Source organism: Chironomus tepperi, unplaced genomic scaffold (assembly GCF_022539635.2).
Source record: "Chironomus tepperi strain 1889 unplaced genomic scaffold, CSIRO-AGI_Ctep_v1 contig_48, whole genome shotgun sequence".
NCBI classification, from domain to species: Eukaryota; Metazoa; Arthropoda; class Insecta; order Diptera; family Chironomidae; genus Chironomus; species Chironomus tepperi.
In genome coordinates, this window is record NW_027226170.1 from 647,102 (window position 1) to 662,731 (window position 15,630).

A 15,630-nucleotide genomic window follows, 5' to 3' on the forward strand; every position below is an offset into this window, starting at 1 on the left:
AAAAATTCATTGAGTACTCTAAAAACAAGTAAATAGAGAAGGAAGAGAGAAAATTTAAGAAAGTTTTTCAAGGGTGAGAGCACCAGAATCGATCAAGAACATGTTATTTATTATTCTTATCATTTAGTCTGGCTTCAAACGTGCTGGGATAAGGAAGCATTAAGAAATAATTCTCAAGATTCTCAAAATTTAAATTTTGAGTGGCAAGAGATAAGGCATAGATCACGTTTCATTAAAATTAACAGAGTCCTGTTGAAAATATTACAGTGTTGTCAGTGATTAATTAAATTAACTAAATTGAATATACAAACTCTAATTTGTAGATTATTGCAATTTAAATTAGTAGATCACCTACATATCAAGTGCTTTCATAATCGTTCGGTTTATTAAGACGAGATAACGTGCTTGTCTTTCTGATACACTTTTGATCTTGGTGAAAATAAGCTGTGGATCTTGTATTCTTTACATTTTTTCTTGTGTATCTCCAAATATTTCGAATATTAACAAGAATGTTGCGATATAATAATGATGGCGATACAATTGAAGATATCAGTGACGTAAGTATTATGTGCTATTTTGATGTATGTCAGTGGAGAATCTAGTAACTTAGTTCCTTTAAATGAACCGAAAACATGAAAAGACATGCAAATGTCTTTAAAATCAATCGATAAAAAGTTCAATTGAGTTTATTTCTCTTTGAAATATGATCTGTCTACCTGTGGTGACTATATATCTTTAGGTAACAAGACTTAAAGTTTGTTAAATTTCAACTATTCACCCGCACCGTGAATCAGATTAATATATTTGTAACAAGTTTCAAATTTCATTCCGACTTTTCCTTTACCCGAAGCAGTCAGTCCATTGGAATCTATTTTATATGTTTTCACTTCCAATAACAAGCAATGAAATAATAAATTCTCAGTATTAATTCACATTCCGACTGCACAACAAATTGCAACAAAATCATTCATTCATATAATTTAAAAGATAAGCTAAGGCTTGATTGATAATTCTCAATGATCTTTTTACAGGGTTCAGATGATTTGAGCGATAAAAGTGCGTTAATACCATCAAGCAGTGGAAGTGGAAAATCATATGGAACTGATAAATTTCAAACTTCTATTTCGATTGAAGACCGACTTGTCTATTCATGGAAGGAAATAGACGTTTATGGAGAACAAAAAGTTCAAGCGCCGTTTTGGCAGCGAATGAAGAAAAAGTTTTGTTGTTGTTGTACTACTGGAAATGGCAAGGAATTTGTCACAAGGAAGCATCTTCTTAAAAATGTCAGTGGTGTAGCATATAGCGGTGAACTTTTAGCAGTTTTGGGTGCTAGTGGTGCTGGAAAAACTACTTTAATGAACTCATTATGCTTCCGATCTCCTCCCGGTGTCAAAATATCGCCGTCATCAATTCGAACAATTAATGGAGTTCCTGTTGACTCTGAAACTATTCGTTCTCAAAGTGCTTATGTCCAACAAGATGATCTTTTCATTGCTTCATTAACTGCTAAGGAACATTTGACATTCCAAGCAATGTTAAGAATGGGCCGAGATGTTACACAATCACAAAAGGCAGCTCGAGTTAATGAAGTCATTAATGAATTAAGTTTAAGGAAATGTGCAAACACAATCATTGGAAGTCCAGGACGAATTAAAGGACTTTCAGGTGGTGAACGTAAGCGTTTATCATTTGCTTCGGAAACATTGACTGATCCTGTAATACTTTTCTGTGACGAGGTAAGATATACGAAAATATGCAATGTATGATCACATGACTGTATCTTATTACTTTCATTATTAACAGCCAACTTCCGGATTGGATTCATTCATGGCTTTAAATGTGTTACAAGTGCTGAAAAAGTTGGCAGCTAAAGGAAAGACAATCATCATAACAATCCATCAACCATCATCGGAACTCTTTAGCATGTTTGACAAGATACTTCTCATCGCTGAAGGACGTAGCGCATTTCTTGGTACACCGCATCAAGCAACGGAATTTTTCGATCAGTATGTGTGACGCCAAATTAATTAATTTAAATTTTATTCATTTTTCGTAACTCTTTCCTTATTAGATTGGGCGTTCCATGTCCAGTGAATTATAACCCAGCAGACTTTTTCGTACAAATTCTTGCAATAGCACCAAATAAGGAACAAGAGTGTCGTACTACAATTAAGAAGATTTGTGACTCATTTGCTGTTAGTTCAATTGCTGAAGAGATCAACAAAGTAGCTTCCAATTTAGCCACAGATGAAGAAGTTGCAACACGACGATTGTCAAATAGGAAGATACAGTAAGTCCGATTTATGGAGGACAAATATACCATGCTAATTATCATTTTTATTGACGCCCTTTACAGACGTTTTAAAGCTTCTTGGTTGACACAATTTTATGCAATTACATGGCGCGCATGGCTGAGTGTCTTGAAAGAGCCAATGCTGGTAAAAGTTCGATTAAGTCAGACGATTGTAAGTTTAGAGGTCACAATGGTTATCATCTTGAGGTCATTTTTCATGAATAATCTTTATGCTTTATAGATGGTGTCTTTGTTGATCGGTGTTATCTTTTATGGACAAATTTTGGATCAAGACGGAGTGATGAATATTAATGGAGCCCTATTTCTTTTCTTGACAAACATGACTTTTCAAAACGTCTTTTCGGTTATCAATGTGAGTATCACTATTATGTTACATCTTGCCATCGTGACTATATTGTCATCGGCCCTTATAAAGATGTATACATAAATATCTTTTAGCAATGTCAAATATATTAATTTTTATTTGTTGTTTATTTTTAGGTATTTGCAGCTGAACAGCCTATATTTATACGAGAATCACGTGCGCGTCTTTATCAAGCTAGTGCCTACTTCTTTGGAAAAACGCTTGCCGAACTGCCTCTATTCTTATTAATTCCAATTTTATTTACTGCTATATCATATCCAATGATAGGATTAAGAGGAGGATGGCCTTACTTTTTGATTGCTATTGGAATTGTTTGTTTGATTGCAAACGTCTCAACCTCGTTTGGATATTTAATATCATGCGCAAGCTCGTCAATCTCGATGGCACTATCTATTGCTCCACCAGTAATCATACCATTCCTTATTTTTGGAGGATTTTTCTTAAATGCTGCATCAGTGCCTGATTATTTCAAATGGTTATCATACTTTTCATGGTTTAGATATGGAAATGAAGCACTTATGATCAATCAGTGGGATGGAATTAATGACATTATGTGTACACGTAACATTACTTGTCCAACATCTGGAGATATTATTTTGGAAACATTCAACTTTACAGCCAGCAACTTTTGGTGGGACATTTTAGCATTAGTAGGCTTAATTGTAATACTTCGTGTCGGTGCCTATCTATTCCTCTTGTCAAAATCACGTAGCAAAGAGTAAAAAAAACGAGACAATCAGACGTCTACAGTCATCATCATCCATACAATTAAATTCGTAAAGACATAAAAGTCATCATGCATACATACCTAATTCATCGATGCCTTTTCTCTCTCTCACATTATTAATTTTTTATTTCTTTCTTTCTTTCAATAATTCACTCTTTATATCTTTCCGTGTTTAAGTCTTAAGTGTTACATTATACTCATGAATATTAAGTATACAGCAAAATGCCGATTGACCAAAATATCGAGCCACACTGTCTAGTATTTTATTATATCTTTCATTTCTCTTTAAACAATTGTTATTCACACTCTTCACATTGCCTGCCTATACACATTGCTCTTTAATTCCTTCACATGGAATTTAATTTAATGAAGAAGAAGGAATGAAACTGGAAAGACAAAAATATTGCGTAACTGCTTTATCATCAGGTTCGAGTCAATGAGAAACAAAAAAAAAAGTGAAAATATTAGTTCAGTAACCTACTTTACTTACTTACTTCTGACTTTGACATAAGAGGGACTTGTATAAAATATTGATATTGATAACAGACATCACTTCTCGTACGACAATTTACATAATTTCTGTTGCTCTTTTCTTCTCATGAATGTCTCCAAGGCGTGGACAACTTTATTGACTGACTTACTTTATTTGCCAAAATTTTTATAAGGCACAGTTCAATGACTTTTAACTTTTTCAAATGGATTTGAATTTATTTTGTAAATTTTGAGGCTCTGCTGATAATCAGCCACACGAGCCCATCATCAAAAAATGTGGAATCGCCTAGGATTGTTCATAAGATAAATTAAGTGGCTAGCTGTTTGTTGTCTCTGAAATTCTGTCTTAATTATGTCGCATCCAACTATGTATCTTTAAATAAATAGCAATTAAGCATATCAAACCAAACATAAAGTTTTTTATTGCCACTAATGAAACATTATATCCAAAATTTCACATTTTTCATGCTAATTTAGTGCACGTGTAGTCGGAGGTATTTAATCATCTCGAAAGCATCAAAATAACTTGACCCATGATTAAAGTGATTGCCAAATATAGTAAATTAAAATCATTTCATGATAGGAGGAGGAAGACGTGATGTTTGTGTATTAAAGATCACATGAAAATTACGTCATCAAAATATGGAAATGCGGAAAGATTGGACTATGGTCCATGTGACATATTTATAATCACGTTGTTGGCAAACCCGAGTGATACAATTGAAAATGGTTCCGCAGTGGAGCTTTTAAGGTTCCGCCGAACCTTGTGTATCAACGTCGATCAACACTAGATGAAAGTCGCATCTATTTGGCAGTCATATGGAATCCACATAAGGAAGCTGTGGATAGAGATAGTATTGCGCTTGGTGTCGAAAATTGGGAAGCCAGCTTCAGGCGACTCCAGTGGGAGTTCAAGGATCACAATTGACCTGTACAATTAGCGAAAAATGTAAGAAGCATGGCATCCACATGGTCTTCTTCATTTTGTGCCGCTCGGGATAGCAAATCACAATAATCTATTACATTAGCATTCAATTTTAAATAATATATAGACTAGATGATCACTTGATACACAAGCATACATGATATAATTAAAATTAATGAATTCAGTCTCAATGATAATGGAACAATGTAGCAGCCTTCAAGGTTCGTCATTACATTGAAGATTATTATTTTTTGCACTTATCATTTACTAAGCACCTTTGTGGCTTCATTTTCTTCCTCATAGCTCAAAGTCAAGAAATCGTAAAATGTAAAGGACCTTTGGATCTACAATAAATCAGGAAGTTTTATCTTTTTGAAGGAATTTAAAGTATTTTACCAATTAACCCATTGTACTTGATGTCATGTAATCAAATGGACCCATGTATCTGTTGTCGAAGATATATTCAGGTGTTTACATGAATAAATTCCATTAAGTTCATTTCCATTTGTGATAAATATAATTAAAGATCATTTAAGCGATTGAACTTGTAAACAGCACTTATTAATTATTTTACATTACTGCAGGTCACTGGAGTTTTCTTATCGTTATCAAGTGATGGATATCAATGGCAGCGAAAAAGCGGGAATGGTAAAGTGATTAGAGCGTCGGAATACCATTCTAATGATCCTGGTTCGATCCCAAGGAAAGTCTTGTTGGATTCGGGAGCTTTTTCGCTGTTTCTAATTTCTCTACAACTGTGCAGATTTGGAAGAAAGCAAAACGTCCATTGGACCAAAAACCGTCATCATTTCTTAATACCATCAAACCCAAACTGTTGAAACTTCATTTTGATACTTAATAACTTGAGATTTGTCTGTATAGCAAGAAAAATGGACATTTTCCCAACAACTTGTTCCGAACGAGAATCGAACCCGTTTTCTACGATTTTAGATCATATCACTCTTACCACTAACCTATTAGATCTGTATGAAGCGTTTGACAGAATGCTAATTTAAAGCATTATTATACTTTGAAGATTTCTAGACAGTATATAGAGAGGCGTGGTTTCTAAACAGAGTAGAATTTGAGTATCGAATCATATGGAGGCAATTCTGCCACTGCAAGTGAAACACATTTAGGTGAGTATGCTGGGCTTCTCAAAGAGGTGAATGCAGAATACATGTAGTCTAGTCCTAACACCACTAAGAACCAACCCCACTTTCTCGAGGTGAGAAGCTGTTAATCCAAGCTATATAGTGGGGACAAACGAGGTTCCGGTTAATACAGTATGCGTTGGCTTAGCAAGTCGACATCGTTTATCCAATACTACGAAACCCAAAAGAAGGAATGCCGGACTGAAACTAACACCAATATGCTCATTGTCTGTTAGGTCGATATGACAAGGATTCACGTCTTTACAAGTTTTGTGATCATCCCGGACTCACAGAACAACTTTTCAAATCAAGAACTGTCTGTATTTCCTTAAGTGCTAATGATGATTCCAACAGGTAATGCAAATTAGCACTTAGCAATATCTAGTCTTTTGTATTTTTATGGGTTCATAAGCATTAAAAGCCCAAGTTACTCCAGTCATTCGCAACACATGAAACTATAATTAAATGTTAAGTTTATGGCAACAATTAAAATATTCCGTAAAGCCTAGCTATTTATAAGGAAATTAATTTATGTTTACTTTAAGTTATCAAACACAAAGATTTGATTAAGACATAAATACGCCTACTGCATCCATTAACACATTTCATATGAAATCCAAAATAATCACTTAAGATTCAAAAAACTTACTCACGTGCTTCACATGCCTTTTGTATAAATTTGGCGAGGTATCAAATGGAATAAGAAGATATTTCAGGGTTCTTTGACACACCACAAAAACCAGTCAGTCTTCTTCCGAGTATGAGTCGATTGTTGATGCGGTTTCAGGGATATATATTACATTATGGACTTCAAATTTTTGTCATAATAAGGCGGCATTTTTTGCACAGATCTACCTATCCCTACCTATAAAATTTATAGCATAACATAAATATATTATCAAATGTCAATGACATTTACAAAAATAGAGAAATTTCACGCATGTCATCGTTATTTTGAAGCCTATGCAAATAAAAATGAATTTACACAATAGTCATAATATTGAAAGGTATTTGGTGGTCCATGGTTTAAATAATGTGATTTTGGGGGTCCACGGTTTGAATAATGTCGTTTTTGAAAAAAAAAATATGCTTTCCCGATTGGCACAAGCTTTTCATGGTGTCCTGGTGAAGGATACATGGCATCCAGGTGATGGTCACATAGCATCCAGGTGATGGTCATAAAGAGTCCCGGTGATGGCCAAATGGGATCCAGTTGGTGACCTCATGGCATCCAGTTGGTGACCACATGGCATTCAGGTGATGGCCACATGATATGCAAGTGGTGGACACATACTACACAGACAGTGATCACATGGCATCCAAGTGGTAACCATATGGCATGTAAGTGGTAACTACATGGCATCCAAGTGATAACTTCATGGTACGCAAGTGAAAACCACACGACGCCATAAAGCAGGCCCTTGGCTACCATGAATAGTTTGTGTCGATTTCAATCAAAATCTGATTCTAAAAACGCGAAGAATTCAAATTGAATAGAAGGCTTTGAGTTTTTCAAAAATTAAATATTATTCAAACCATAGACTCCCCAATAATGGTACAAAATAAAGTAAATATTTTGAATGCCATCGAAGTATAAAGAGAGAAAGAGAATCAATTATGTTGATGTGATAATTCACATATCGTTTCATTTTTGATTATTTAATTCCATGCGTTATTTCTTCTTCTTCTTCTGTCCATTTCCATTTTATTCAACATTTCTTTTGTCCATACATTAAATCCGGTAATCACATCACATCAGTTTTTTGGCGGCGTGGAATAGTAGGATTGTGGGTCATTGTGGTTACATAATTGCTAAGCATTAAATAAAATTTCACTTTTTATGGGAAATTGCTTTTTGTTGCTTTTTTGGGAACAGCATAAGTACATACGTATGTCAAATATGGTGACGTTTTGGAGTAGATTGACATATATTTTGAAAATGTAAATCATGTATACATAAATAGTCGAGTATTACACAATATTATGCATATGATGACGTTTGGGAATTGTGCCAAGTGATGACATAAAAACATGTTAAGGCATATGATCTGATCACGAATTGTTTCGTAAGAATCGATCAGTAAGCATTGAATTGATGCGCAAATTTAATTCCCAAACAAACAAAGAGCGTAAATCTACTGGATGTTGTTATGATCGTTGCTTGTAGCTTACTCTGCTCTTAGGAACACATTCTTTGCCTGCTTAGGGATTAAATGAGGAATTTTAATGAATAAAAAGCTTTTGCAGTGTTTTTTTTTTGGTAACTAAAAAATGTCTTTTTTTATTCTCATACAAAAAAGGTAAAAAACAATTTTTTGTGCTGTGGAACAGTGTGATTGTCTTGCTTACATCTTTCCATCTTGCATTTATCTATCTGTTATCAATTGATTCTATTTTTTTGATTTTTCATTTCTTTTTTCTTTAAATAATAAAATTATAAAAGAGTTTTGGCTTAATACTGTAAAAATAGGTTGAACTTAGAAAAATTTGAGGAAATGTTGATGACTAGGAAGGGCATCAGAGTTATTTCCATTAATTTATCCAAGGAGCAATTTCTTCTTAAGGAAAAGTTTCTTCAACAACAATTTCTTGAGGATTTCTTGGTCGTCTGTTGGGTGGAAGTTGTCAACTGAGTCTCCAATGACTGATTCATCGACTGGGATGGCTGCAACATAGGCAATAGCGATGAGGACGAACAAGGCCTGTGGAAATAATAAAAATAAGTAAATTAGTGAATTAGTATTTTTTCAACGATTTCTTGACTGGATGTCATTGAGAATTCTTAAATGCTCGCATATAACATCGACTTGTGACATTATTCTTAATCCGTGCTTTGTGCTTTATGTAGTGAATATCAATTATTTTCATAATAGGCAGGAAAAAAATGATCACTTGTAGCAAAGCTAACAAGTTAATGACTATCTTAGTACAGCTTTATTTAATTGTATAATTGAACACTTCATTGGATGCTAATATCTTTGTTTTCTTATGATTAATGCTCTCCATGCTCATTTATTCAATTAATCCACATTAATTTGTATTTCTTTGATATTCACTTTAATAAAGTCTTTGTTTCTATTTAATTCTTTGTGCTTTTATAGTCATTATCACTTAACACGGATTTTAGAGTCACTTTTCAATATTCAGCTTTGCATATTTGTGAATCCAGTAATTGATTTCCATTCTTTTTTTAATATTTAAACTTTTGTTAAATTTCATAAAATTTCATTGGAACTGAACATACCAAAACAATGTATTTCATTTTGATAATTTTTAATTTATTTATTTTTTGTCACTAGGAAGACGTTTGCTCAAATGTGAGTGCTTTGTGAAACTGATGATTTGATGTCAGACTGATCGGGTATTTATATGAATTTTGTGTATGAAACGATTTACAGCGATCTTCTATTTCACACTATCCATCGTACATCGTACACCGTACCGTGTGTGCACAATTGCCCTTACACACAAGTACACAATCAGCTTTTCCTTCTTCTTCTTCTTCTTTTTCGTCTTTTTTGCTTTATTTTGCTTTTCGCCTTTTTTTTCGGGTTTACGTTAAGACATAGAGAAAAGACAGCATCATGATAATATTGGATTGCAGTACGTTTGGTTTGGAGCTGTAAAACAAAGCACAAAAATACACAATATATCAATAATGATAAATAAATTTAAATGTATGCCTATCACACCAATATTGTCTATTTGACTTTACAGTATTTATCAATAATCTTTATGTCGCAAAACCTCATAAATAAGGCATGTATATAAAGATGCAATTTTAAGGTTTAAGAGATTCATTCATAAAATATTTCCGGCGAGATTTTTTAAGTCATTCGATATTTTGGCATGCAATCATTGACCACTGACCATTGAATTAATTGTGATTATGTCATACAAGTGCGATGATGTTGTTTTTTAAGGGTATGACATAAAGATTCATGCATAAAATGAAATTGTAGTGTAAAAGCATTCTTATATAAATTCACTTTGGTGAATCTACATTTCTTCGTGCTACATATTGGAAGACGTGCTGATTAAAAAGTGAATTTTAGAGATTTCTTTTGTGAAACTTTTGTAAATAGCAATTAATTCTTGGTTTTATATTGATTGGATATCAAGTTGCGAATATGATTGCTGAATTCCATTAAATAGTATGATAAAAATTACTTTATAGCATGTTACGGAAATCAAGAGATGAATTCCAATAAAGATTCAATGTCAAATTTTAAAATTATTAAAGCCTATATTGACACATGATATGATATGCCTATGAATCCTGTTCAGATAAGCTGATGATTTTATTCATATTAATTTTATTACTTTTATGTATTTATCGGCATCAGAAACATGTGTTTTCCATAAAATGGTTCGGTAATTATGAAAATATTATGCTAACGGTTATTTAATATTTAAATTATCTCAAAAATTCCTATGAATCCGAACCGGTTGAAAATTCATTGTTTTTATTATCACTTGAACCTTTGGAGAGTGAACATCTCCTTTGAGTTATTAAAACATTTTAATTAGTTACAATGAAATCAACGTCGCTGTTACAAACTCAACAGACATTAAAGTGCAACATTTAATTTGGATCAACTTTAACATTTCAAGTCAATGAACTTAAATTCAAATAAAGCAGCCGGCTGTAAATATGAAGAAGAAGCAATTTCGAGTCAATTATTTTAAGCTATTTGAAGGTTTGAAAACGGAAGCTTGTTGAAATAACAACATCGTCTTAAAAATTAAGCTGCAATTTTTGTAAAGGAAATGTGAATTTTACATGATATGGAAGTTTGATGATCCAAAATTTCTTGAGAAAATACAGCATATCAAGGACTTCATTCATTTTTTGACAACGACCGAGACAAGGACCATATATCCAATCAATTAACACTTTCAAAGTTCGACAAAGTCCAAATTTATTCATAATTCACAAGTTGTAGAGCCCTTGAGAAGAAGTTCCATTGGCAATAACCCAAATTGTGTGTAAAAGCATGAAGATTAAAAAAATTAAATTCGGCTTTGAAAGAAAATTAAATTATTTTTCGATTGCCACGTATGTATCTAGTTACTGAAGTAATTAGCACATTTGAAATTAAAAATGCAGATTTGGACATAATGAAAATAGACTTCCGATAAATTTATTTAACTTGTAACTTGAAGCTATTAATAACTTCATTAAACAGTTTGATGATGAAATAAACACAATTCTAGTTCCATTCGTCTGCTGTAAAAAAAAATCCCCCAATCGACATGCTAATCATCTCTCAACTTTTAGCGTATTTTTATTGTGGCTGAGAATACATTCATTTGCAGCATGACATAAATATTTGTCACATGAAGATGGACGATTGTAAAAGGTTTCGTGTGATACAATCACTTGGACAACTTTTACTAAATGTTTATTCATGTGCTTGCTAATAGAAATATGAGGAATTACAATATTTATCATCTAATATATGAATTTATTAATCAAGTCAGCAGTGGCATGACATTTGAGGTTAAAAATAATCTGAAATACTTGTGAATTACTTAAAATTATTCAATTTAATGGCACAATCATACAAAATTAAGAATAACGTGTTAATGAAGACTGAATTAGAAGAATCCAATTGGCCACTTATTATAAAACGATCAATATGTTTCACGTGATTTAAAAGAAGAAGACATCTGTTGTTGTTGTTTTTGGCTAATAATAAAATTCCCTAACAGAAATCGACTTTAATGGTTAGATATGATGTATATTATTGTTTTTGTTGGAAATACCAAATCATTTTAATAAAATTTGTTTGTTGACAACAGTGACTTTATCAAAATTAACTGGTTTTCTTAAATTTAATGGGAAATATATATATTTTAGTCAATATTTCATGTCATTAAGCATTGCAATTTATCACAAATTCATTTTTGAATAAAAGTTCACTTTTAACATCCGTTTTGCAATAGAGGTGGATGATCTTTGAAGTTAAAACAGTTTGAACTTTAAGAATTGTCTTTAAAGGAGAATTGAAAGGGGATGTGCCAGAACAGGACAACATGTTCACTTGGATACAGTCGCTATATTGACGCCTATATTGAATGAACAGTTAACGGCATCGTGATGGTTGAACTCGACCAACTTTTATATGTCGCTTGTTAAAATATTGGAAGATTTCAAAAACAGATGGAATTCGCACAACAAGTTAGGTATCTCGTTAAAAATTCGTAAAGCAAACGATAAATTCTACATGGTTCTACACAAACTCTTCACAGAATTGAATAACTGATGAATCATTCTGAAAACATCACTGTGAATGTTGTCTTAGTAAATTCTTTCCTGTATATTGAATATTACAAAAAGGTAAATAAGCACTTTTGCGATTTTCAGTAGGTTGGATGTATTAGAACTTATTGAGGCAGATCTAGGAAATTTATTAGAGAATCTAAATGTTTTGCTTAAAATGTTATTCGGTTTACTTTTAATTTAATATGTTGATTGGTGATCTTTTTTCATAGAGGTATTTCATGATATACAGCAAGAGGTTGTTGTTTCTTAAATTCAGATTTTGCTCATATACATTTTATTGATATTGATGTGATAAACACCACGTTTGTTTTTCCATTATTGCTGCGTTGTGATGACGATAGATTCTTAATTCTAAACACTGCATGACCTAGGATATATCAATGCAATGTAGATTAAACCACAATTTGTGAGTCTCGAATCCCACAAGCAGAGTTGACATGGCTAGAACAGCGACAAAGCACCTAATTCAACTAGACTTCCCCTAGGATTGAACCTGGATCGTTAAGATCGAATTGTCAACACTAGCCAAGTGCTGTCTAAACGAATGCCTTATACGGTTAAGATCAATACCAAGTCGTGACTTTCCACCAAGGTGTGTCATGGCATAAATTAGTTAAGACAGCACTGCTCTAAGCTCTATGCAGCTGTTGCTTTTAGCAATGTGTTCTTACATATAACTTTCTATGTGATGAACTTTAGGAGTTCGTTCGATGTTCATAATTGATTGCCTACAAAAATGTTATGCAAGCTGAAGACCCACTTGTCCTCCTGAGATCTTTGCATAAAACAAACTTTGTTATTTTCGTAAGAAATTAGCATTTGACACTCACTTTGGTCCAACAAACATTCCAAATTTCATCCGAAATCACAATGAAGTTCAATCTATATTATTTACTTAGCTTTTTTGATCGTTCATGTATATGTCAAATGTAACATTTTATATGTAACAGTCCAAAAATGAGAAACTTGCTTACAACATGTGTAAAAATATGCAAAAATTAACAACTCAGTTGCTGCCAATTTATCTTTCTCTTCTCTTTTTATTGCCATTCATCTCTTTCTATTGTTGAATAATTTTTTTATTATCGCTTTTTAAGCTTTTGTGCGACCATAACGATCAATTGATTTTCTCTTTGTAAGTTCCAAAATTGATGCGTTAGGTCAGTGGTGGACAACCTGTTTTTTATCGCGACAAGTCTTGAATCAAACGACACACAGTGTATACGGTGTATACGGTTCAAAAGGATTCGACATTGGTTTCGAAGAATTCGAAATCAAGTTCAAAAGATTCGAAATTCAAAAAATATTTGATTTGTTGTTCTTAACGTATTTTTCAATTTTAAAATTAATGTGAATATGAAATTTCAAATTTTCAAAAATTTCCATTCAAAAGTTAACTGGCATTTTTTGAAATGGCGCAAGTCTAGTGTGTCACGACCCAAAAGTTGCTCACAAGTGCGTTAGATAATTAATTTTTTCTTCGTTTTCTTTTGTCTTATTTCAAAAGAGCTGAATAAAAAATTATGAATGAAATGAAAATGAATTTATGACATATTAAAAAGCCACACATTTATATGTTTGGTGATGTAGCTTCCAGGTAATTATAACTTTTTTATTATTACTATTATTGTATAATTAATATTAAATTTATTTACATAAGGTTGTTCATGGCAAAATTTGGAAATTACTGAAAAACTCGGAAGATTAAATGGATTAAATTTTGAAATTTGTCATGCTGCTTATGTTAATTTTATGGACTGCTCTTCCTACTTTCCAAGAATTTTCTTCAAAGCCTTCACTTTCAGGATGATAAGCTTCTTCTTGATGAGCTTCTTGCTGAATTCACTATCGTCTGATGGATGGAATGCATCAACATTATCACTGATGATTTGTTCATCAGCTGGTGCTGCATTAACGTATGCAATAGCGAAAAGACATACCAACAAAGCCTGAAAATATCCATATAAAGTTAGTTATGTTTTCACATTCGAATCAGGGTGTGCCTTCTTATTAATGACTTTCGAAGTGAATCGTTCATTAGAAATAAATCAAACATAAATGTGACAAATGTTGTGTCATAATATGGGAATCTGAATTATTCCCCCATATATATTTTGGTATTATTGGATATTCGATACTTTTTGAATTTCTTAACTTTGGCATTAATGTTTTAGTCCAATAATATTCATAAAGTTACACACACACATTAATGACCATTTCATACATATCAGATGTAAATATTTCAACTTTTATGGTCCACAATAGTATATCCATAATAGGACACATTATCATCTATGCTCTCAATAAAGCATAATTTATTTCATCACAAAATCCACATTTTTTGATTGATTTATTTCACTGTAAGAATAATTAACACTTGACATGATTTATATCTCCTTAGTAATCAGCTTTAAAGATTTAACAGTCAATTAAGCTAGTTTAATGGTTAATTAATTCTTAATATGAGATCCAGCACGTACCAAAACAATAACAACACGCATTTTGCTTAATTTGATTTTTTGGATTCTTCAATTACTTCTGAACGATTAGACTTTAAAGTTTGAACTGTCTTATTCTTGAGAACTCACTTGCTTTTATATGCAATCAACAAAAGCTTCTTATTCCTTAATTTTATCTGGTTATTTTTTGGCGGAAGAAAGATTTCTGCATACAACGCGTTTAGAAACAAAGCCTACAGACAATAAGCATAGGGTAAATCCATCGAAGAGTTGAAACGACAAAAATTACTTTTTAATTCTTAATGAACTTGTCAGAAGTGAATTTAAAGCCTTTGTGTAACTCACGAAATAAATCTTCAAAAAGTCGACAATCCCCTTTAATGGATTTGCCCGCACATATTTGAGAATAATCATGTGACGAGGAAAAGTTGTCGTCCATCAAATTGGTAGTACATTCACTATTTTGTGTAGTGAATCTTTCATGGATTAAAGATCTTCTTATTCATTACAAATCTTATCCAAATAATAGTGATCTTGAAAGAATGTGCAGAACGCATTATCAAGTATCTTGGCACTCAAGATCATCTAAGCCTTTCACTTCTAATGCTGATTATTGTGATATCTTCTTAGACTTTTACCTGCAATTTCAAAGCTCATGCGATTAAACTATTAAAAGCCATCGATCATTGGCGCCAACATTCTTAAATGTTGTGCAGGAACCCAACAAATCTTGTGATTCTTAAATCGCGATCTCAGTCGCAATCCACTAAATTTACCTCTGACTAAGCTAGCAACAGAATATTCAATTTTGCTTAAGAATTTTGCCACAACGTATCGTCTTCTTTACATACATGTACGTAGACTTCCTTAATATTTGTTCATCGAATGCCAATCCATAGATTA

At 32.5% G+C, this 15,630-nt stretch overlaps 1 protein-coding gene and 1 long non-coding RNA gene across 2 annotated transcripts; one reads left to right on the plus strand and one right to left on the minus strand.

The window, feature by feature from the left end:
• The first annotated feature begins 127 nt into the window (after positions 1-127).
• Positions 128-3,669, plus strand: w (eye pigment precursor family transporter white). Its single transcript, XM_070652480.1, has 7 exons — positions 128-557; positions 1,032-1,739; positions 1,807-2,009; positions 2,075-2,293; positions 2,360-2,468; positions 2,538-2,669; positions 2,798-3,669. Exons 1-7 carry the CDS (start codon positions 510-512, stop codon positions 3,401-3,403), a joined length of 2,025 nt encoding a protein of 674 aa, XP_070508581.1. The 5' UTR covers positions 128-509; the 3' UTR covers positions 3,404-3,669.
• A 10,168-nt stretch (positions 3,670-13,837) lies between these two features.
• LOC139099552 (uncharacterized) lies at positions 13,838-14,908 on the minus strand. The gene is made up of 2 exons (XR_011545321.1): positions 14,749-14,908; positions 13,838-14,217 (listed from the first exon to the last, which is right to left on the minus strand). It is a non-coding gene; the product is annotated as an uncharacterized lncRNA (long non-coding RNA).
• Positions 14,909-15,630: the final 722 nt, after the last annotated feature.